The sequence below is a fragment of the Embiotoca jacksoni genome, unplaced genomic scaffold (assembly GCF_022577435.1).
Source record: "Embiotoca jacksoni isolate LCO1_2020_lvr unplaced genomic scaffold, fEmbJac1.0.p SCAF_17, whole genome shotgun sequence".
In the NCBI taxonomy this organism is placed as follows: Eukaryota; Metazoa; Chordata; class Actinopteri; family Embiotocidae; genus Embiotoca; species Embiotoca jacksoni.
This window is the reverse complement of record NW_027185307.1, coordinates 2,222,329-2,246,471: the sequence shown is the minus strand read 5'-3', so window position 1 is coordinate 2,246,471 and position 24,143 is coordinate 2,222,329. Positions and strand designations below refer to the sequence as shown.

The 24,143-nt window shown below is 41.5% G+C and overlaps 1 protein-coding gene across 1 annotated transcript in view; it reads right to left on the bottom strand.

Moving 5' to 3' along the window:
• Positions 1-20,940, bottom strand: part of LOC138199582 (collagen alpha-1(XXI) chain) — an 84,129-nt gene extending 63,189 nt beyond the window's left edge. The window contains exons 1-17 of the mRNA XM_069151761.1: positions 20,862-20,940; positions 20,524-20,660; positions 19,815-19,934; positions 18,569-18,685; positions 18,196-18,382; positions 16,588-16,753; positions 16,272-16,494; positions 12,858-13,031; positions 11,685-11,762; positions 11,575-11,586; positions 11,382-11,468; positions 10,394-10,447; positions 10,217-10,270; positions 9,260-9,313; positions 9,117-9,170; positions 8,445-8,498; positions 8,048-8,101 (exon numbers count right to left, since the gene is read on the bottom strand). Of these exons, the coding sequence (XP_069007862.1) occupies positions 8,048-8,101; positions 8,445-8,498; positions 9,117-9,170; positions 9,260-9,313; positions 10,217-10,270; positions 10,394-10,447; positions 11,382-11,468; positions 11,575-11,586; positions 11,685-11,762; positions 12,858-13,031; positions 16,272-16,494; positions 16,588-16,753; positions 18,196-18,382; positions 18,569-18,685; positions 19,815-19,934; positions 20,524-20,660; positions 20,862-20,940 (1,704 nt within the window). The remainder of the gene's footprint in view (positions 1-8,047; positions 8,102-8,444; positions 8,499-9,116; positions 9,171-9,259; positions 9,314-10,216; positions 10,271-10,393; positions 10,448-11,381; positions 11,469-11,574; positions 11,587-11,684; positions 11,763-12,857; positions 13,032-16,271; positions 16,495-16,587; positions 16,754-18,195; positions 18,383-18,568; positions 18,686-19,814; positions 19,935-20,523; positions 20,661-20,861) is intronic.
• Between the last annotated feature and the right edge of the window lie 3,203 nt (positions 20,941-24,143).

The following is a 24,143-nucleotide window of genomic DNA, read 5'->3' as shown; positions in this document are numbered from 1 at the left end:
ACTTACAGGATCTCTCTGTTTCTCCATTAAAGGGACACTGAGAAACTCACTGAAAGAAACATTTCCAGCTACAAACGATCGCAAAAAAAGAAAAGGACAAATGCAACGAAACCATCTCTGCTCCAGTTTACTGGATCTGACAAAGTCACAACCTGATAAAGCTCCTGAGGGTTGAGTCTTTGTGTGATTTTGGAACCTTTCAAATTATTTATTCAGCTGTGTTTTTCAAAAATAATTTCTAATTCATTTCTTTCAAATTGAAGTCACATTGATGACGTGAAGTCAACATGGTTTTTGCTCATTTTGACAAATGGACATAAAAAATGTTTTTCTTACAAAAAGCTTTGAACATTTCATGATCTTTCTGCCACATTACCAAAACAGTCCCTGACTGTAATTATTCCAGTGAATCTGTTCTTAATTAAACATTAAATTCTAGTTTTAATAACTGACTAAGTGCTCGTTGCTTACACGAATATTTTTCACCTTCCCAGTTTTCTATTTGTCGCTAAAGCGACATGGAGTTAATCAATCTGTCCCGGTCGACCACATCACTGTTTTCTTTGTAAACCACGAGCCCTCGGCGGCTCCGTACATCTGCTGCTTGTGGTGACAGCTGATGATTTGAAGGTCGAACATCCTGAGGAACAGAGAAGTTGTAACTTCCATATGTATTTAGCAGCTCTCTAAATTACAAGCACAGGGGTTGAAAATAAACCCATCTTAAATGCACACTGGCTTCCTTTTGATTCCTATAAGAGGACAATTGTCCTTTGTCTGCTCATGAAAGCACCATAATGTAAAGAATCCACCTCTTTGACCTTGATAACACACGTCTGCTGCTGTTCATGGTTTTAAAATGAACAGAGGATGGAAAATTCCCAAATATCTTCCTTACTGTCTTCTTACAGATAACACTTGTACATTAATTACAGGGACGCCATGTGGGACATCTTTATCTCTCTGGGACATGAAACCTCCCACAGCTGCATCTGAAAATAAATAACTCTGGGTGTAGAAAACTCTGCTGGATAATAAGAGACCTTCACAGCAAATCATTTTCAACTGGTTTCTTGGGTGTGAAAACTCAGATGCTGAATTGTTTGAACGTTGCTGTTCAGTAAGATGCAGCTTTCTGTTTGTGATTAAAGGCTGCGCTGACAGCCTGAAGCCTCACACAGTGCATCTAAGTTTCATCCTCACAATGCATCTAAGTTTCATCCTCACACAGTGGATCTAAGTTTCAGCCTCACAATGCATCCAAGTTTCATCCTCACAGTGGATCTAAGTTTCAGCCTCACAATGCATCTAAGTTTCATCCTCACGGTGGATCTAAGTTTCATCCTCACGGTGGATCTAAGTTTCATCCTCACGGTGGATCTAAGTTTCATCCTCACGGTGGATCTAAGTTTCATCCTCACGGTGGATCTAAGTTTCATCCTCACGGTGGATCTAAGTTTCATCCTCACGGTGGATCTAAGTTTCATCCTCACGGTGGATCTAAGTTTCATCCTCACAGTGCATCCAAGTTTCATCCTCACGGTGGATCTAAGTTTCATCCTCACAGTGGATCTAAGTTTCAGCCTCACAATGCATCCAAGTTTCATCCTCACAGTAGATCTAAGTTTCATCCTCACAGTGGATCTAAGTTTCATCCTCACAGTGGATCTAAGTTTCATCCTCACGGTGGATCTAAGTTTCATCCTCACAGTGCATCTAAGTTTTATCTTCACGGTGGATCTAAGTTTCATCCTCACAGTGGATCTAAGTTTCATCCTCACGGTGGATCTAAGTTTCATCCTCACAGTGCATCTAAGTTTTATCTTCACGGTGGATCTAAGTTTCATCCTCACAGTAGATCTAAGTTTCATCCTCACAGTGGATCTAAGTTTCATCCTCACAGTGGATCTAAGTTTCATCCTCACGGTGGATCTAAGTTTCATCCTCACAGTGGATCTAAGTTTCATCCTCACGGTGGATCTAAGTTTCATCCTCACAGTGGATCTAAGTTTCATCCTCACGGTGGATCTAAGTTTTATCTTCACGGTGCATCTAAGTTTCATCCTCACGGTGGATCTAAGTTTCATCCTCACAGTGGATCTAATTTTCATCCTCACAGCGGATCTAAGTTTCATCCTCACAGTGGATCTAAGTTTCATCCTCACAGTGGATCTAAGTTTCATCCTCACGGTGGATCTAAGTTTCATCCTCACAGTGCATCTAAGTTTTATCTTCACGGTGGATCTAAGTTTCATCCTCACAGTGGATCTAAGTTTCATCCTCACGGTGGATCTAAGTTTCATCCTCACAGTGCATCTAAGTTTTATCTTCACGGTGGATCTAAGTTTCATCCTCACAGTAGATCTAAGTTTCATCCTCACAGTGGATCTAAGTTTTATCCTCACAGTGGATCTAAGTTTCATCCTCACGGTGGATCTAAGTTTCATCCTCACAGTGCATCTAAGTTTTATCTTCACGGTGGATCTAAGTTTCATCCTCACAGTGGATCTAAGTTTCATCCTCACGGTGGATCTAAGTTTCATCCTCACAGTGGATCTAAGTTTCATCCTCACGGTGGATCTAAGTTTTATCTTCACGGTGCATCTAAGTTTCATCCTCACGGTGGATCTAAGTTTCATCCTCACAGTGGATCTAATTTTCATCCTCACAGCGGATCTAAGTTTCATCCTCACAGTGGATCTAAGTTTCAGCCTCTCACAGTGGATCTAAGTTTCAACTTCACACAGTGGATCTAAGTTTCAGCTTCACACAGTGGATCTAAGTTTCAGCCTCACAATGCATCCAAGTTTCATCCTCACAGTAGATCTAAGTTTCATCCTCACAGTGGATCTAAGTTTCATCCTCACAGTGGATCTAAGTTTCAGCCTCTCACAGTGGATCTAAGTTTCAGCTTCACACAGTGGATCTAAGTTTCATCCTCACAATGCATCCAAGTTTCATCCTCACAGTAGATCTAAGTTTCATCCTCACAGTGGATCTAAGTTTCATCCTCACAGTGGATCTAAGTTTCAGCCTCTCACAGTGGATCTAAGTTTTATCCTCACACAATGGATCTAAGTTTCAGCCTCACAGTGCATTTAAGTTTCAGCCTCATTACCCTTCAATAGGGCCGTCATGGAGCAGCGAACAGAAACTCTTTACAGTCGATGAGCGATGCGTCCTCAGGCGGTGACCACACGGAGAGATCATTTGGTTCACATCTGGATTTTTTTTTTTTTACTACTGTACTATGACTGGGTGTTCACTACCTGGAGGTTGTGTGAGAACTGGTCTCTTATACTGAGACAGCCTTCCCGTAAACATCTACTCAGTCAATTATTGAACAATTTCCAGTAAATATTCGATGCACTTTTCAGCATGATGCTTTAAATGCTTTAGTATACTTTTTGGTCTGTTAATTTATATCCTCCTTGTTGTAACGTTATAATGTAAACTTCTCCTCAGGTCATTACAGCTCCCGAACACTCCCGAGGACGTGACCTATGTTTTCTGCAGTCGTTCCAGCTCTGACCACAGACTACACACACGAGCTCCAACACGTTAACGAGCAGCGCACAAAAGATTCAGAGGCTCTAAGAGAGAGACTGAGATACAGTTAGAGCCGCTGAAACATCAGTGATGGACATGAGTGTCCCAGTTATGAGGAAGCTTTTTGCGTATGTAAACATCATATCTCGATGATCAGAACATTTGTCCTGATTGTGAGAAACCAGAATATGTTAGTTGAAGTACTCAGAAGGAAGCTGTTGCATGTAAACATCTTATCCAAGTTTCAAACGAGTCTTATTTTTGTAGCAGGACGCTGATTTTCCAACACCGACTGTAGACGATACACCACTAAGTGTGTTAAACAGCCGGTCAAAGTGTTTCTACTCTGAATCACTGAACTCCATCATGAAGAATCTACCAGCAGTCCACTGGACCTTCGTCCTGCATGTTAACACAAACAGCAGTCGAATGTTGAATACAAGACTGCAGTTCAACAAATACGCAGCATAAACGTGTTTTTTTAAAGACAAATTAGAAGTGCAAATATCCACATTTGAGACACTTCTTTAAGTAATCAGAGTTGTCACAGCTTTATGTGTCTAATTCATCTTGTCTCTAGACCACTGATTGGTCCATTGTTCCAGGGGAAATGATTAAATCACCACCTGCGGCCTTGTTTGGGCCTGATGACACATTTTGCTGGGGCCCCCTGGGAGACAAAGAAACATCCATCCATGGTTGTGACCAGAAATCATTTTACTTGGCATGAAACTGGAGAAAAAATTTGCAGAAGTCTGTTGTCTATAAAAACTACTGACAGAGTCCATTCGGACCAGAATAAAACTGCAGAGCTGCTGGTAACTACGACACCAAGCTGAACAAATATAGAGCCCAGACAGACTTGACAGAGTTATACACAGCTTACTGTCCAATGAGTGTGTGAGCCCCAACAAGTGCACATGTCCCTCAGCGTGGCAGCAGGACAACGAAGCTGCTTCACTCTGTTGACTTCCTGTCTTACACCTGAAGTGAGACTTTGTTCAACCTGTAGCTTTATTCAAATTCAGACTCCTCCAAAATAAATGTTCTTGTCAGACTTCAACTAATATTTGAGAAGAACTAACATATTCACCCAAAATACTTCAAATAGGTGCAGCCAGTGTACTTGGTGTGTTTTCTGCAGCGACTCAGAACTCCAGTTCGGTCTGATTCATGTCAAACATGTGAATCTGATTCTGTACAACCTGCAGCTTCACGGCAGGAAGAGCATGAGGAAGATCAGAGATTTTTCATGGGATAAAAATCTCCCCATAAAGCCAGTATTCCTCTACAAGTGCAGCAGGTCCAGCCTCTTTATCTCACTGATTACAGCCTGAACACTCTGCCCTTTTCACCCAAAAATTTCCCTCACCAAGCAGCTTCCTGCAGCGTGTCGCTGTGATTCCTGTTACTCATTACAACGTTCAATGTTCCCTGACTTTGTTGCTGGAAGAATTTCTGACTGTTTGTTGGTTTTTCAGCATGTGCAATGCAGCAAAGGTTCCAGGAATCACTGATCAGCCATCTGGCAGGCGAGCCAGTCTGATGTGCTGTTTGTTTTTCTGTGTACTGAATTGTGTTTAATCAAGAATACTGTAAATTAGACATACTGAAGTACAATATCCCAAAATAGTGCTTGTGTACTTCAATTTAATTTAAGGGCTTTATTGGTATGAACATTTTAAAAACAATGCAACCACTGCATCAAAATAGAGTTTGTCCAAATATTTGGAAAGTATATAAAGTATGGTATGAATTTTAATATTTTGTTACTCACCAATACTGACTGGTACAATAAGCAGTAAAGTTAGTAGTAACTTAATATTCTCAGTTGTGTAATTACTACCTTAATACCCTGTCTCTACTCATTATATGTAACTATTTTCAAACAGCAATTAGTTTATTTCTGATTGCATCATTAAGTACTGATGCTGGAAGAAGTTTGATGTTTGCGTCGCACAGAGAAGTCAGGTGCTGTTTTTCAGATGTCAAACTTCCCTCAGTACACAAACTAATAGTTCTCTTCCTCAGCTCCAAAATATCTGCAGCTTTAATTATTTTACCCAGAAATCAGTGTTTTTGTGTCCTCTGTTTAACACTCAATAAACACACTGATTCTTCTGTCCAGCAGCAGAGAAGAAACACATTGTGTTCAGGAACAGCTGCAGCTTCCTCACACTCTTTTAATTTGAAAATCCTCTACGTCGGTGGCCCCACCCCCTTCCTCTACAGAGCCAAGATGGCGACCGTTTAGGGTGGAAAGTGTCCAGAGTTTCATACTTCCTGTTTTGGGCCATTCTGACTGCTTCATCCTGGTACTTGTAGTGTTCTGATGGTTCTGTACTGACAGTGAGAACACACTGTTCGGTGGGCGTTCACAAAGCTCTTTAACATTGGATGCTCCAACTCACGTCCCATCTGATCCTGATCCCATCTCATTTAGGACTACAATTTTTCCCTGAATTCAACCAAAGAGCAAGTAAAACACAGGACGTGAACATTGTGCAATGAAGAGTTTAAAAGATCAGGACTTTAACAAATACGCTTATTCACTTTGTGTTTAAATGAGAAGATCAGTACAAATAAGTGGATGTTGTTACCTCTGGACAGAGTCAGGCAAGCTGATGCCTCTGTTTACACTTGTTGTGCTAAATTAAGCTAACGAGCTATACAGACTGAAACAGTCATCAGTGACCAAAAACCTGAAATAACATGTTTCTTAGAAGCAGTTGTTCTCCAATAGGAAGCACTCTAGGTATAGTAACACACACACACACACACACACACACACACACACACACAGACACCGAGTGTGTGCCCTCCAGTTGGTCCAGAATATTTCCAGATTCTTGGGGAAAGTAGCTTTATTATGATAACAGGAAGAGTCCTAAATTACGGCGCAGTGTGGCTGTCAGTCAAACTGGAGTTCAGAGAAGGCTGAAAATAGCCTCGTGCACTGGGAGCTGGTGGGAGTGCACACATGCTGGCACATGTGTGCATCTGCGCTTTCATTTAGCCGCAGTGACGCTGCCACAGGAGGACATCCTAGATGTTCCTGCCCTGCTGAGGTGAGGGACACGAGGCCTTCTTCTGTTTTATGTCATGACGGAGGAGCTGCTTTCCTTCTTTTGCATTTTATCATCACAGATTGAAGTCCAAAATGTTTTTGCAGTCCCCTTTTGTAGTGTACCAACTGTCACTGGATTAATATAATACAGAAGAAAACTTAAAAATGTGATTCTTCCAAGACAAGTTTAAAGAATACTTTGTAGTGATTTCTAAGCAGATTTATGGGCCTTTTCTCATATTTCTCTGCTTTCTGTTTTGGTTTTGTTCTGCTGAATTCACATTTCTAGAACCAAATCCTGTAATTTCACAAATTTTAAAATCCCATCTGGAACAATGAGTTAAATTATGATGAATATTTTATCGCCCACCTCCCCCTGAAAAGTTCATATTTTTTAGAGATTGGTTCACTTTCACGTTGAAAACTTGATGACAGCTTTAAAACCCCTCAATGTGGCTCCAGAACAGATTTAATTTGACATAATATAGAGAGGCTGCTACAGCATGTTTCTCAGTTTAATGTATTCATGGTCTTTAATTATGTCATTGTCTTATGTGCACAACTTTAGATTCTTGCAGAATATCACTGAATGAATAGCTTTTATTTTGAAGACCCACACAGGGCTTCTGCGTGTTGTTGTTCATTCACTGCAAATAATTGATGCTTTCCATTTACTGCTGCCCATTTTTCAAAACAGCAATTTTTGTAACATTATACAAATGTGATTCGTCAGTATTTTAAACAGCCATTAATATCTATTTTTGTACCAAATGAACAACAATTAAAACTTCCCTGAAGTAAGTAGTAAGAAGAGGATCGTTAGTGCTCTGAATTTGATCTAAAGTCGCTGTTTTAATGCGGTAATGTCGGGAAGGTTTCACCTCTTTGATAATAGATTTACAGAAGGCAGTTTACGTGGAGGTTGAAAAGGTTTTACAGAAAGAACCGGACTTCCTGCTGAGTTCAGAGATCAGTCAGCGTCTGAGCTGTCACACAAACTAGCTGCAAGCAAACTACCACCAACATCTGTAAAGTTATTTCATAGCTGATGGGGAGAATAAACAAAGACTTGAAAACACTACAGCAATCTTTAGGATTACAATCTCAGACACCAGAGTGCTTCCTGTGTGGCATCATCTTGGTGAGGACTCGTCCCTCTTTCATTCCCACCAAAGAGTCCAACACCTTTGGGATGAGCAAAGACACAAACTGCAAACCTGATCAGCCACCATCAGTGATGGAGCTCCCTAACGTTACTGAGGCTGACTGGGAGCATGTTGAGGCCAGAGGAGTGGAGGCTGTTACAGCAGCACTCAGGATGAAGGAGGTCTTGGTATGTGATGTTCAACAATAACAGAGAGGGATGTTTGCTTGTCCACATATTGTATATTTCTCCCACCTGATCTCCGAGAGGCTACAGTGAGCACTGACCTTCAGTCCCGGAGGTCCCAGCGGTCCACCGGTCCCCGGTAGTCCCGGCTTCCCCTGGTTGGACAGTAAAAACACTCTGAGAGGCCAAGTGAAGCAGAAGCAGCCAAATCCAACACCATTACAGTAATTATCCGTCAAACGCAGCGACGGCTGTGACAGAAGTAAACCTCAAACACACGGACACAAAGCATAACTAGGAAGATCCAGAATAATATTCTCTGCACAAATCTTCTAATCAAATTTGAATTATATTCTCTTCATGGTGAGGTTATTTTATCTGGCATCGTGTTTTTAATGTCAAGAACTGACCCCTGAAATTCAATGCTTTTACATCCTGCAGCATTTGTTAAGCTGGTTCGATGTAAACATGTGACAGCTGAGCAGAAGTGGAACTTACCGTTGGTCCGGCTCCTCCCTGAGGTCCGGGCTCCCCTCTTTCACCAAGAAGACCCTACACATGAAGAAAAGCTGCTAAAATGTTGCAGTGACATTTAACATACAGTATTTAACATATTTAATTGACACATCATATGAACAATGAAACATCCAGGATAAAACATCCTCAGCTAGAATCAATCCAATCTGCTTAACAATGCGATTAGTCAAGTTCGATCATTTAAGATGGAAAACAGTGAGTGAATTATACATAATGTTAAATAAAAGAGTAATTCTGAATCCATTTATTGGTCGACAGAGAAAATGTTGTTAAAACAAACCTCCAGACTCACTTAAAAAAAGCTTTATTTTCCTGGAAGGTTTCTCACCAACAGAGCTACAAATCATTCCATCAGAACCTGCTGATCACTGTGAATTATCCGCATGTTAGTAAATAATATAAAGTAATACAAGATTTCAGGGTCTCCGTGTATTTACAAAACACTTTCCATCAAATCAAACTGACAGCAAGAATCCTGACAAGATACTATCAGATGTCAGCTTGTTGCTTTCCTTCAGACGTATCACAGTTGTATTTGATTTCATGTCTTCAAATCTTTTAACCAGAGAACCAGTAGACTTGTATTTTGAAGCAGTAATAGGTAATGCAGGACTGCAGGTATCACAGTCTCACCTTGGATCCTGTGGGGCCCGGTTCTCCCGGTAAGCCTGGCTCCCCTCCGTCTCCCTGGGCAGCGTCATCAGAGTGAAGTACTGTCAGTACTGGCAGCAGATTAAAAGACACGACACCGATGAACTGCTTCTTTAAAGACTTACTTGGCTACCTCGAAGACCCGGCTCACCTCTCGGTCCTGCCGAGCCCTCCTCACCCTGCCCAGCAGAACAAAGACACAGAGGAAAACAGAAACAGGTTAATAGGCCCATTATGTGGCTTGTAACGCAGATCCATGATATTTTTATGAACATTTCTTACTAAAGCAGCCTTTTTTTTCAGAGTCATAATTCTGTCCAATCTGAACACACAGATTCACAGAGTTTTTGATTCATTATGATTCATACTTTCTGAGGATGTCATTATTTCAGAGGTGTGGATGAATATCCAGAAATGCATTTAGATATAATCAGAAAAACAACTGTCCTTATTGTTCAGGATTTGCCTGACATTCTACACATTTAGGTTTATTCAGCATGCTTTTAATGCTGCTAATTTGCCTGATTGTCAAAGAAAATGTTGGCTTAAAACAACAGGACTCAAGATATAGTTCACAAAGAATCAGTGAATCTGTGGAAACGTTCCTGTTTACATCCACCAAGGCATTATGGGAACTGAAGTTGTCTTGTTTTTGCCTGAAAGTGGAAGACTGTTCCAGCATGCTGAAGCGCCATCTGGGTATGTGATCACTTTGGGTTTTTTATAGTAGTCAAGCAGAAGAATTTTAAATATAGTCTAACTGTGCTCCACATTCTTGATTTAAAGAAAGAATGCAGAGCCTTAAAGTAGTAAAGATCAGCATGAAGTTATAATAAACCCAGTCAGTTATGTACTTGAGATGATTTTGCTCCCAAATTGAATAAAAATATAAAGGTGGATATCGTCAGCATAGCAAGAGATCCACTGGAGTGATGGATAAAGTGCTTTAAAGAAAGTATGTAAAGGGAAAAAAGGTACATGAACTCCACAGGGTCAGAGGAGGACAAGCAGGGCTTTACAACACGACAAAATAAAAGAGATCATGAAAAGGTTATTAGTATTATGCACTTCTATCCTTTTACCTTCATCCCTGGTAATCCAGGAGGGCCGGAGTCACCAGGTTTCCCTTCTTTACCCTGAGAACAGAAACGATATACACCAAACCCATCATGTTCAGACAGCATACATCCTAAAGAGCGGTGACAACACTATGAAAAGTCATAAAAAATAAAGTGATAGAGAAACTGTTGAGCACTTACAGGCTTACCATCAGGTCCTGGTGGTCCTTCTCTTCCTTTCTCCCCTCGGAAACCCTGAAGCAACAAAACACTCCATCACAGACAGAAAGATTCTTTTGATATTAACCTAATGTAATGCTAGACATTCATTTGAAATACATAAGCTGAAATAAATAAATTCATTCGTCAACCATGCTACTAGCTTGGCTCAATAGATGGTCATTTTGATTTACCACTCTGCCCATTCGGAATATCTCCAGAATTCTTCAAGGAAATGTAAGAACTTTAAAACTCCTCTCGTGTTTACCGACATCAAACGTGTCCAGCAGCAGTGCATTGTATTGTTAAGTTAAACTTTCCAAAAGCAACATAGTGACTTCAATCTTTTGCACACCTTTCCACCTGTAACATAACACAACCAGAACCAAAGAGACGACAACTTCATGTCTGAGAAGTGTTGCTGAAGCAACACGACAGTTAAACTAAATGAAGATTTATCCTTATAGAGCAAAGCTTTTTTCACACTATCATAAGTCTAAATAACTTATCAGGACGTTGTGGGGAACGCAGGAAAACAGCCAAGCACACAACACAAAAACAAGTACCAGCTGTCTACACCTTTTTTCAGAAGGGACCTTGCAGATCCAACATCTCAGTGAGTAAACAGATACTACGAGGAGTCATTAGAAGGGAGTCGTTCCAAACACACATCATCATCAGTAGAGGACAGAAGTGAGGTTGATGTGTATGTTTTTGGTATCGTGCACCAAATACACACAAAGCAGCCGTTTCCTCGTTTCTAATTGCATGTTGTGGTCTCTCCTCCCCTTTGCATATAGCATATACCACTGAGGATCAGTGTGAGTAGGAACCTCCAATATAATCATACAGGGTGGAACAGATGATTGTTGGAGCAAAAAAACAAACAAGAAGTGTGTGTGTGTGTGTGTGTGTGTGTGTGTGTGTGTGTGTGTGTGTGTGTGTGTGTGTGTGTGTGTGTGTGTGTTACCATGCGTCCTGGTGGACCACGCTGCCCCGGCGGGCCGACTACACAGTTGCAGTCTTCCTCGTCGGTCACTGTTCGGTTCAGAGGACACTGAGGAAACAAAGGAAACACACCAGGTGACCGTGTTGTGTGTCGTTACCTTTATTAGCAGAGTCCAGTTCAAATGTGTCAGAAACAGGACAGAAGTGGGCCTTACCCTGTCATCATCCTGTGTTTCACCAGAGAGACAAGACAACAGATAAAATACTGGTTACTATCACACATGAAGTCACAGAGATTTGAAGTAGAAAGTGATGAGGATCTTACCACAGAGTAGATTTCACAAGCTGTTTCTCTCTCACTCTGATGAGGATCACAGTACAGACGCAGCTTCTGAATCTCCAGCTGAGTCAAACAAACATAAAGCACGGTGTGATCTCCGAGGTGCTTTCATTAAAACAATGAAATACTGACGATGTTTTCCTGATTCGGACACATGTGGATGTTTAACTGCCACCAGGTGTGATATCTGTAATTATTCTGAACCAATATGTGTTAAAAACTGCAATAACAAAGTTTGTATTTGTGTTTACACATGGAGGATTATTTTGTATTAAACATGTGATGCCACACAGATGCTCCCTGCAGTTTACAGTTCTACTTCCTGCTTCCTGCTTCCTCCGTCATTACAGGTGTCAAAATAAAAGCACCAAACCCATTTATGCATGAAACAATAAAAAAGACACAACAGCTTATATCTTAGAGGCTTTGTCAACATATAAAACAAAATATTTTTAAATAATCCAAACCAAGTCTGAATTTCAACATCATAGATCACATCTGCTAAATAAACCTGTCCAGTATCTTAGTGACTATTTTACTAATTACACTATAATTATTTGGTCGTTAACACATTGCTTTGTTCTGGAATTTCAACACTTCATTTAGATTTTAAAAAAATGGATGCGACATTAAAGTTGTGTTGATGCGTCCATCAGTTTGATCCCGTTCAGCTGACTCGTGCTGTAGTTTTCACAACTGAAGACAGTATTGCTGAACATTTTGCAGACACAGTTCTTGATATCAGTTTTCTACTTCGTAGCCCCTCTAATGAAATGTGTGACCTTCATTTGTTCAGTATGTCAATGCACTGAACCAAATGTGAAGAAGCAGTGGTGTTTACATTCAGAGTTTTACTACTGGCTATAAAAACTTTGTGGCTTCTGTTCTTAGCAGAGAGATACTGTGTGCTCATCCGACCTGTATTTAAGTCACACAATAGAAAGGAGTTCAGCGTCTGCTCTTTGAATCCAGCTGCCAAAAACGTATTAGCCTGAAAGGAGGCGACAGAACGACTCAGCAGGGAAACATGTCAGAGATATCTCAGTATTCAAAGGAACTTAGATCCATTTAAAAAAACAAGGAAAAGTCTTTATTTTACATTTAAATCGCCTGACCTTTCAGTTCCAGTGTTATTTGGTGATTAGATCGGTGACTCACCGGTACAGTGAGGTCCGTTCTCTGTCTCTTTGCCACCTGTGTCTCCCCGTTGATGTAAATGGGCTCCATCGGGTCCAGCAGGACTTCCTGGATCAATTGATCATCAAGGAAACTGGTGACCTGGCGCGGCCTCACCAGCAGTTTAAGTTGATGCCATTTTCCATCGTACAGAGTCTGAGGAAGAAAATATGAATTTGATGATTACTTTTCCCTTTTTCAAAATGACCTCAAAATTAAAGCTGCATGAGCTGAGAGGCTGAAGCACATCTTTGTTCAAGCTTCCATTCATGAGTAAAGTTGGATGTGAAAACAATTATTAACTTGTCAAATCTTCTTTCACTCTTCCATTCCTGTTGGCAGCCTCTGTGTGTGTGTGTGTGTGTGTGTGTGTGTGTGTGTGTGTGTGTGTGTACGTGTGTATGTGTGTGTGTGTGTGTGTGTGTGTTGTGTGTGTGTGTGTGTGTGTTGTGTGTGTGTGTGTGTGTGTGTGTGTGTGTGTGTGTGTGTGTGTGTGTGTGTGTGTGTGTGTGTATGTGTGTGTGTATGTGTGTCTGTGTTTCATCTAATCTAATTTTGTCAGTAAGGCCAGAAATGTGTGTTCCCTAAATGCTCCACAAATAGTTCTAACCCACGAGGTATTAAGACCAAGAACTGCTTCTCTTTTCCATCACAATTTTTTTCAAACCAAAGACAGGGAGAAAGAAACAGAGTTGCTATTGTTTCTGAGCCTCACCAGTCATTTCCAAATGACAAATCACAAGCTCCCACCTTGTGCCACATCAAACCCAATCAAATCAAACATGTGCAAACACAAATTCAACATAATTACAACCCTGTTCAAAGCTCCGCACTCAAGTCGAGGGCTGGTGGTTGCCGTTTGGAAAAAACAAGTAGGTGACTCCAGCAGGATTATTAGCTTGTGCTGCCATGGAAACAGAGGCATGTGCTCCAACTACTACACATCCACCAGCTAGTTTCCACGGGGGAAATACAGTGGTTCAGAGCAGGAAACATTTTCTTTGAGCCTCCTCCTGGCTCCCATCACATTACATCTCCACTGGTGCAGCAGCGTCTTGAACTGAACAGTTTAAATAACTGCTAGTTTCCCTGCAAGTCATCCCGGTGCAACTCATTCCCAGCAGCTAACATTAAGGGAAACCTGAGATTGGAAAAGACGCTGTAATAACACAATGTGTCCTTTCATGGTAGCACAGCACACTGCACTCTTTCTGCTCACCAGTACAGTCTGTTGTGATATTTAGGTTTTACTCCCAGTCATATACATAATACATCAATCGTGGGTGTCGACCATTGTGAAGACATCGTTAATATTGCATTAAATGAGATTTTTGACCACTAGAAGGCAGAGCAGATGGATCCTCACTGGTATGTTGTCTCAACTAAAGTTATTGATAAGTGTGGTGTGTTAACATGTTAGCTGAAGCTGCATTTCCACAGCAGGGATTTTCCCTAAGAACCTTTTGAGGAACTCAGGAACTCCACTGGTGGAACTAAGCTCTGAATGAAGTTCACTCTCGAAAAGTTCAGGAACTTTCAAGGTTTTAGTCCCTTTCTTTTGTCCTCTGTAAGATAACACATATTTCATTCAGACAGTGTTTTCTTTGTGTTTAGTCACGTTTCTCAAATGAGAACTAACCACTGATGTGATGATGGTATTTATGGTAGTTTGTAGTCAATGACATGAAAGCTTTAATATGGAGAAGGTTCTTGTTCATGTAAAGTTTTTTCATGTGTTTTACTCTTTAACCTTAATACCACAAAACCTTTACTCTTCTGGCACTTCGAACACTCGAGTAATGATCATCAGATATGCAGCTTTTTCTGTCAGTGACCCTTAACAAATACAAATAAGAGCAAAATCTGATCTACAAGACAGATGATTTTGATGTATTTGAACTGCCTTTATAGTCTCAGACAGCCTGTAGTTTCTGGTTTTGAATGGTTTCTAATACATCGCTTTAACAACTCAGCCAAGACAACTTAAATTTTATTTCACTTTATTAATCCCCGAGGGGAAATGTCTTCACTACAGCAGGGGGGCTCTCAGGGGGGAGCTGCTGCAGCAGGGTGCCACTAGCGCGGCGCCAGGTAACCTGACCTGAGGTGCATGTTTTTGGATGATGGGAGGAAGCCGGAGAACCTGGAGAGAACCCACGCAAAGCACAGGGAGAACATGCAAACTCCGCACAGAAAGGCCCAGGACCGGATTCGAACCCGGAACCTTTTTGCTGTGAGGCGACAATGCTAACCACTGCACCACCGTGCCGTCCAAACTACAATGTTCTTCTGTCGTTCAGGCGTCTAAAGCACAATTTATCATCTCGTATTCAGAGCAGTATTTACTTCTGCTTACAAAACACTTGGAAACAGTGAAATGTGTTGGTAAAGGCAGCGGTACTTTGATGTGGGACTGAATGAAGAAACACCTGAAGGCTAATGAAAGACAAGCAACCATGTTGCTATGAAAGATCAACATCACAAGCAAATGTAAAGTTTTTCTTCAGTGAACACACTTTCACCACATCATCATCTGTAGTAGGAGGTTGTTTCTGTCCTTCTGCAGCCATGCAAGATTTGTAACAGAGACAGAGATGTATTACTCCGTTTAGAGCTTTTAGCTGACAATCAGGAAACATAAACTGTGGAGATGCTGGGGATTGAACGCAGGACCTCATACATGCAAAGCATGTGCTCTCCCATTGAGCTACGTCCCCTGTGACAATGATGTAATGGATCTTAACTTCCCCATAAATGTCCAGACAATCAAATAATAAAATTATAATGTAAAATATAACCGAACTTGAAGAGAAAGATCAAATTAATATTTTGAAATCTAAAGTCTCCAATCTCAATCCAAAATTACATAAAACTAAACATAGTCTCACTAATCTCTTTCTGCAAAATAGTTGATTTACTTCTATTTTCATAAAATGTATTTGACATAAAGATGTGCTGGTTTGATTCAACATCTCAGAAATGTTAAGATTGAGTAAAGCGATTTGAACAAGATGAGGTCAGAGCATCGTATGACAGTGGACCGCATATGAAACGCCAATTTAATTTGAAACACATACAGGAAGTCATGGTAATCAACTGACCAATGAGGCCTTTATCAGTCAATCACATCAATTCAACTGACCAATGGTGTAACATCGATCACTTATTCAGTCAGTGACAGACATTCACTGCTGCAGTACAGCCAATAGTTTGAGAGTCTTTGTAGCTTCGTCCAGAGGCCAAGGTGCAGTAATGTTTCCTCATATATCAGCCATTTTCACACTTGGCCATATTGTAAGAACATTTTTCACTTCTCCGAAATCAAAGCTCAGCCAAAAGGCAAGCAGCCAAGTGAGAAAGCCGTCTCATATTGATCTGCTGTGGATTCATACCGACCTGAAAGCCTGCCGTCAGGACGACTCTCTGCTCCTGCTCTGTCATGCTGGTGGTGGTGAAAGTGACGGTTTTGTCTTTTCCACTCAGCGTCACTGCAGCCTGGATCTCCTTATCCTTTGACAGCACTCTCCAAAGGTCAAAGGTCACCTTGCTGGAGGTTCCCTTCAGACGCAGAGTGGCTACGAACACATACGATGGAGGGAGGCCTTCTGGGAAAATGTCCCTGGAAGCAAGATGAAGTGAAATAGTTCATACAATGTTAAATAGCTGTTAAACTAGGATTGAATGAAGCCCACTGATTTACCCGGTTTAATACCTGGTGTTCTCAGTGATGTCGGTGGAGGTCGTCAGGGTGTAGGCGGTCTCAGAGACCAGCGAGCCGGGGATCTTCTTGGCCTTCGTCTGAATCTTCATGCCCAACATCATCTCAAAGCCTTTCTCATCACGAGATGCCACCGGGATCCGTGTGGGACAAACAGACTCTAGAAAGAAAAGAGGCCATTTATTCAGACAGCTGTCCTCTAACTGAACATGAAAAAAATGATTTAGTTTCTGGGTTAGCTGTAATTTTTGGTGGTGCATTTTATTCTTGGAGATATAAGATATATAGCAGGCATTTATTTTTGGTTAAATATGAAGCCAAATTCAGCGTTGAAGTGCCACAGTGAACTCCCTGAGAAGCATCTATCCAAGGCCTTAGATATTGTATTCATTGTTACAACATATAAATATTAAAGTGCCTCCATTATTCAAACTTCAAAAACACATCTCTTTTCATCAAAATGACTAATTCAGAAGTTCAGTATGCCCTGATTTATGATTATGAAATGAGTCTCTACTCCTACACCGTTAGTGGAGATAAAAGCAATGATATCCATATAGATATGCATGAAACAAATGGCACAAAAAAGCGTTTTGTTTTTTTTAGGGTTTTTTTTGTAAAATAACCAAACAAAGCCGGCAGATTTTTAGGCTGGTGATGCATCCAGCTGTTGCAGTCGCTATTTCCGGAAGGTGCACAACAGTTGAGTACGATTTGAGACAACATTACCCTGTTGAAATTCACACTACATAAGCAACTGCACTTACCTGTAGTGTACCTCATGGAAGAATGTAGACAAGCTATTGTCAGACCAGTGAAGGAAAAAAAGCAGAGCAAATGGTGTATTTTTATGTGTGGGAACCATTGATAGTATACAAAAGTCGGGTTACGTCCAGTATCTTCCGGCTCTGAAAAATGGTTCTGATCCAGAAGTGTCTTCAGCTGCAATACCAGCGAGTGCCACTAGAGGTCGGCTCCAAAAAGCCTCCAGCTCCATAGACTCCCATTCAACTTCTCTCATCAAATCCAAAGTGAATAAAATGTGTCCATCAGTTATCTCGGTGTTGTTAGCTAAAGTCACTCCTTCTTATTAGTTTTCTGGAGGTCCATCTGAAAATAATCCCTCATTCATTAGAAAAGAAGATTCAAGAAGACCTGTTTTTGGGGGCGTGTCTGTTTGATTGACAGGCCTGTGGTGCAGTCAGGTTACAGCTACCGGTGGGCGGGACGTAGTATTGTCAGGTTTCTGATCAGATCGGTCAGATCCACCGCTGGCTCCTCCCCCAGATCGTCCAAATATGGTCACTTCCTGCTCCAAACAGCTCCGAACTAGCAAAGATGGTGACGGACAGAATCTGAACTGGAGGATTCATAACGTTCACAAACCAACGGGCGACGTCACTGATGGTTCTCGCTTGGTGGGCTCATTATTAGCGACGACCCCTTTCATGTGGCTTTTGTCTATAATTTTGAATTAAACCAGTGGCACAGGTTAGCAAATTGCTAGCTGTCAGCAGTGCTACTAATGCCTTGCAGCAGTGATACTGTAGCCAGCAGAAAACAGCTGATTGACAAGACAATCAGATAAGTCTTTTTTCTGACCTTCACATAGCTTCTGCTCCATGGAGCCTCGGATTCGGTCGATGGTGGTGTAATCTTCAGCATACAGGACGTAGGTGGATGACGGTTTATTGGCGATGGATATCAGCTCTGAGGTGGTGATCTCACTGCCGACTCCTACGGCGAACACGGTAACACCCTGAGCTCGAGCCTCCATGCTGGCATCCACCTGAAGAACAAAGATATGTGTGGTGACAATCAGCCTTTTGCAGAGGGCTCATGCAGCCAACAGTTGTACAGTACATGTTTCCAGATGGTGTTTCCATGGTTTCTGAAGCCCCTTGACACCGCCTCTGTTATTTAAGGCCGCGCTAATAAACTCGGTTTCACTCAAGCTCTAAAAAGTCCCATTTACCACATCGTCCTGAGACTTGCCGTCCGTGACCACCACAGCGATGCGGTTCTTGACCAGGCTGGATCGCTGGGAGGAGGCGAACACGTGGTCCACGGCAAACTTGATGGCCCGGCCCGTCTGCAGGAAGCAATCAGAGAAATAGTGATGATGGTGGAGGGACAGAAACAAGCAGGATGCAGTGTGTGTGAGCTGGTCTGTTCACCAGCTGACAGCCACTGACAGCTGCATCACAATGTGCAAGTTAAATGACATAAATATCTGAAAAAGCTTTTTATAAATCGCAGCAGCAGGATACAGCTGTAGTGTAAACTCAAAGGATGGATTTTCAACTCTCTTTTAGTGCAGCCTGTGTTTGTTAATCATTTGTGTGTGTGTGATGTTGTTGTGTGGTTGTGCTGCTGCAGTTGCACCTTTGGCGAGTGAGTGCCGCCAACCTTTGACCTCCAAAAGCAACCTCAGCCTGCTGCACTTTATTAGTTTCTTGTTTTTGGATGAAGAACTGAAAGTATTGAAGATGTTTAAAGCACATTTAAAAAAAAAAAAAAAAAAAAGTTTTGGAGTAAAGTCTAGTTTTTTGTTGGTTTTTGCCTTTTGTTTCATACACACAGGTGACACATCCAACCAGTAGGAGGCAGTAGAGCAGCATCAGGTTATGAACCGACTGTGTTTATGAATTCTGTATTAATTTGTTGTACTGGTTGATAGTTTTGACCATTTACAATGAAGTCAAGATAAAAATCCATCGCTCCCCTCTAACAACACCACCACATGTTGTTGTTTTTATTGTGTAATATTTGTTTTTCTTCTTTCATCTCATTTCCAATAATTCAGTTCTGAATCCTTTGATTTACCGTTGCTGCTCTTAATGTTCAACAGAGGTAGCTATCAGGTGTGAGGCGTTCTGGGTCCAGGGTTCTCTCAGACAACTTGAAATATTATGTTAAAAGGTTATTGTCGAATTTTTGCCCATTGATACCAAAAGAACCTGCCGACCTCAGCTCTGTTGATTAATGCCATAGGAGGAGAGGAAACAGGTTGGAGGTTCAGTCAAATGCCAACAAGAAGAAATCAAATATTTCAAGGAGCAGCTCAATAGTTTCATGTTTTAAATCTATTCTAATGAGGGAATGAAAAATGCATTCATATATTGATGTGCTTTTGCCGTTAGCTGTAAACATACGATATGATAACGGCATACACAGTGTTATATATTGTCATATTGTAAGGAGAAAACACAGTGCCGTGCCTGTGTGTTTCCTCCCAGGTAGGTGATGCTCCGTATGGCCTGGATGAGATCTGCTCCGCCCTGGTGTTTCCCCAGAGGGATCTCCAGTCGAGGTGTGTCACTGTACTGGATCACAGCCACCTGCAGAGGACACAAACAAAAGTAACGCAGGTGGAGTGCTGATTTACTGATGCTCTTTAGCACGTTCCAAAAATCTGGAATCATACGAGGGTTGATCAGTAAGTTCAGAGTCTACTGCTCGTGTACATCACGGTGCTGTGTGGAGCAGGAGGAGGATATAAGCCTGAGACGCACTCGGTCCACTCCTCACAAAAACGTGTGTATCTCAGGAACCGATGATGATGATAAAGCAACTAAATTTGTACTAGCTACTCGTCAGGGTTTTATCTTCCTTCTGCTCCGTGCATGTCATGGTGCTGTGCTCAAGAGCATGAGCAGTAGTCTCTCAACTTATTGGTCTACCCCCTCGTATATCTTTTCTCAGACAGAAAGTGTTGCTGATTTGACAGTGAAAATAATAACATGTCAGTGATGATACTTGTCCTAGTACTTGTACTCTGTGCAATGACAATAGAGTTCAATCTGAATCTGAATCTGATGACATTGCCCCTCAGTTTAAAGGAAAATTGCAGCTAAACATACAAGGAAATTACAGTCTCAGGGGTTTGACTTATGCTCAATAAATAAAGTGTAATGTGGGTGGTGTTACCTGTGTGTAGTGGGAACTGATGTCAAACTGGCTGGTGATGTTGATCAGCCATTGTTTGGCCGTGTCGAAGTCAGAGAAGCCGACACTCCAGGAGCCATCAACAATATACACCAGGTCATTTACAGCTGTGCTGCAGCCTGTATCGAGGCACACACACACACACACACACACACACACACACATTGATACAAACCTAAAATGTTTGAAATTTCTCCTCCCACTTTTGACTCAACAGATCCGTTTTCAGTGCTCTGATGTTTTTCTGTTTGTATCCAAATGAATTCTCATCCTGCAGTTTTCTTCCTGTTTGTTCTCAGGTGTAGCGGTGTGATCACTACCTGCTCGGACATCGTCCTCCTCGGCTGCCTCCAGCGGGGTGAGTAACAACACGGCGCTCCATAATGACCACAACAACATGGTTCCACAGTGGTCCACCTCGGTCCAATCAACCGGCCTAAATCACAGTTGGAAACTCGTTCAGCCAGTTGTTAATTTGTTAAAACCACAAGGCAGGTTATCATTAAATCATGTATACGCTGATGAGCCTAGACCACCTGGTATTCACCACTGATGACTGTGACCCACCTACAAGGCTTGCCATTTTAGAAAAGCTGTGACTCGGGTGTCTGGCAATAATTTGGACCCTTTCAAAGTCAGTCAGATATTTACACCTGCACATTTCTCCCCAAACCAACAAGGGTATAAATATTATTTATTATACCCTCAACCTTCATGTACTGTTGCTACGACTGAGTCAGCACTAACTGCTTCATCTGTGAGTGGTCATAATGTTGTGGCTCATTGGAGACAGTGTATGTATCATTTTCTCCAGCTATTTCAACATTAGGCACAATGTCCTTTCGTGTTTCCATAGTGTTGCATTATATACACATCAAACTCAAACATTACAGTCGTTATGGATAATGTGGACATTCATGCTCCCCACAGGATTAACCCTTTCCACTTTGGAGACTCCAAAAAGTCCAAACTGCATTGTAGATGTTTGCATGAGCAAACAAGTTGAACCATTATGAAAAACAAGAGAAACGCCTGTATTTGTTCTCTGATTCAATGCAGTTGCACCCTAAAGCTGAAATAAATGCCTGAAAGTCAGTCAACCTGTCATTGCTTCTTCTTTTTTTCAGACTCCTTTTCCAACTCTGCATTTCCGCTTTGCAACATCCATTTAAATATGAGAGTGGTGCCGCATGGAAAACAAAGACCAACACAGTGCCTCTGACCCCAACACTTTGTTGTTGTTTCTTCTTTTCTGAAAGTACATCTGAAACTTTGCTGGCATGTTTTACTGTTATCAAGTCACCTGTTGTTTACACTTCTTCAGCTGCAGTGGAAACACAAACAGGAAAAGGGACTTTCTGTGGCTCCTGAGTTCCTGGAACTATCTGATCTAAAAGTGCCTTAAACCAAACCTTGTACCTGTAAGAGTGTGTTCAGTGAGTAGTTGATGCAGAACGCTGCTATACGACTGTTTCCATGGCGCATGGACGTAGCACAGTACGGTAATGTGCATGGAGCAGAGAGAAGTATTCCTAGTTACACCACTTGAGTTAATATGACCACTGGTATGTGTGAATTTATGATGTCATAATGTGCATCACCTTTTGTGTCAAACCACAGAAAACAGCAACAGAAACCCTTGAAATGCTTCAAACAGTTTCCGTCGGTGAAGCAAAGAGCCGGCTGAGGTGTTCTGAGTGACATCACGCTTCAAGAGGGGCGGAGCTTTACTGTCCAAGACCGAAGAAGGTGCGTCAGGTCGGGAGACACCAGCTGGGTTTTCTTTGAAGGTCGAGCGCCGTGAATTCGTCCCTCAGTGTCCGACTGTTGTGCTGGGACCTTCTGAGGCGTCTGAGGGGAAACGTTCACTGCAAACCACGTGAACTGTGGTGTGATGGCGCTTCGGTTCTCCATGACAAAACACCATCCCACAGCACATCATCCACAACAACACATCCAACTGGATTTGGCTCTGTGACTTCCTTCTGTTTCGCAAAAATTGGATACAAACTTTGAGGTGTGCTCTCGGCTCATGTTTCAGGTGCCTGGACAAATTGCAATTGCAAAACTGTGTGGAAATCAGGTGCTGATGATGTTTAAGTGAAGGAACTCAGGCAACTTACAAAAATTACTGTTTTGTGTGAAAGTCTCAGAACTTGTTTTACACCTCGTCGTCGCAGAAAGGTGACAGTTAGAACAACTGTTCAGTTAGTAGTTGAATTATGTTGCAATAAAGACTCATTGACTTTTCTTGTGTATGTTTCAAGCTCCCTCAGGTCCACACATTTCTATGCTAGAGCTTAAGCACACTGTAAAAAAAACGGCTGTAAAAAACAGTAATTTACTGCGATTATGAACAATTAATTACTGAATCATTTTAATGTGTAAGAGGGTTCAAATCACAGTAATCAACATGATACTGTAGAAATAACAGTAATAAACACACTACTGTATAAAATCACAGTAGCTATTCTACTGTGGATAGAAATCCACAGTATAAGTATCATACTACTGTCAAATATCCCAATAACTCATTGAGAGTTGCGATAATAGAAGCAAATAACGCAAAATTTCATCTCCCATAGTTACCCAGCGGGGTTATTTGTTCCTGGTCGCAGTGGTTTCTTATATAAAATCCAAGCAACTTAAGATATGAAAACAAAATGATTATTTGGTTGTCTAACAAGTCTAATGATTCCCCCGTTCCTGTTTGACCTAGAGTCATGTAACCTGGTGGTTTGCTCTAATTCTCTTTAGCATCTTTTGAAGATGTGAAAATCAGACTTTCTTACAGTCTAATGTGCATTTGAGTGAATTGTACACGTCAGATAACATAACTCTTAAAACACATAAAACAGAATTCCCTCTGAATCAAATTCTAATTTTATTGGCACAGAAATTTCAAAAATAATGTTACTAAAACGTGAAAATACAGATTGTCCAAATAACTGAACAGAACACAACAACCTTAATAATAATTTCAACTAAACATTAAGATTGATGTCCTCTCATTGTGCCTGCTGTGTTCTTTTTTTTATTAAGAATCTCTATTTTGGGATGTCGGCTGTTACCGGCTGTTCCTTCCTTAAAATGACTGTAACTTCTGGAGAGCTGCATGAGTCAGCTGTTCACCTGTCCGTGGCTCTGGTGGACTAACGCACTGTTTTTGGGCAGCTCTCAATAAGTTATTCTTTGAGAGAAACAGCAAGATGGATTAAACAGATTCAGTCATTTTAAGGAAGGAGCAGCTGGTAACATCCCCACAGACGTGGTTCTGCAGGTGGATTATTTTCATGACCTGGACGCTATATGAGTGGAGCAGCACAGAACCCATCATTGCCTGTCAGCGTCTTAAACAACATTATTTCTCTTGACTTACTTATTGTCAACGTACTCGGGTCATTTCTGTAACAGTCCTTAAAAGTTTTATTGTCCTGCAAAGCAACAATCTAGTTAAACCTCGGTTAGCTTAGCTTCACATCAGGTTTGAAAGGTCAGTGCAGCATCAGGTTCTGCATTCAGTGCATGTCTGTGTGGACTTTACAGGGACTCCATCCTGGATGGATGGATGGATGGACGGACGGATGGACGGATGGATAGAT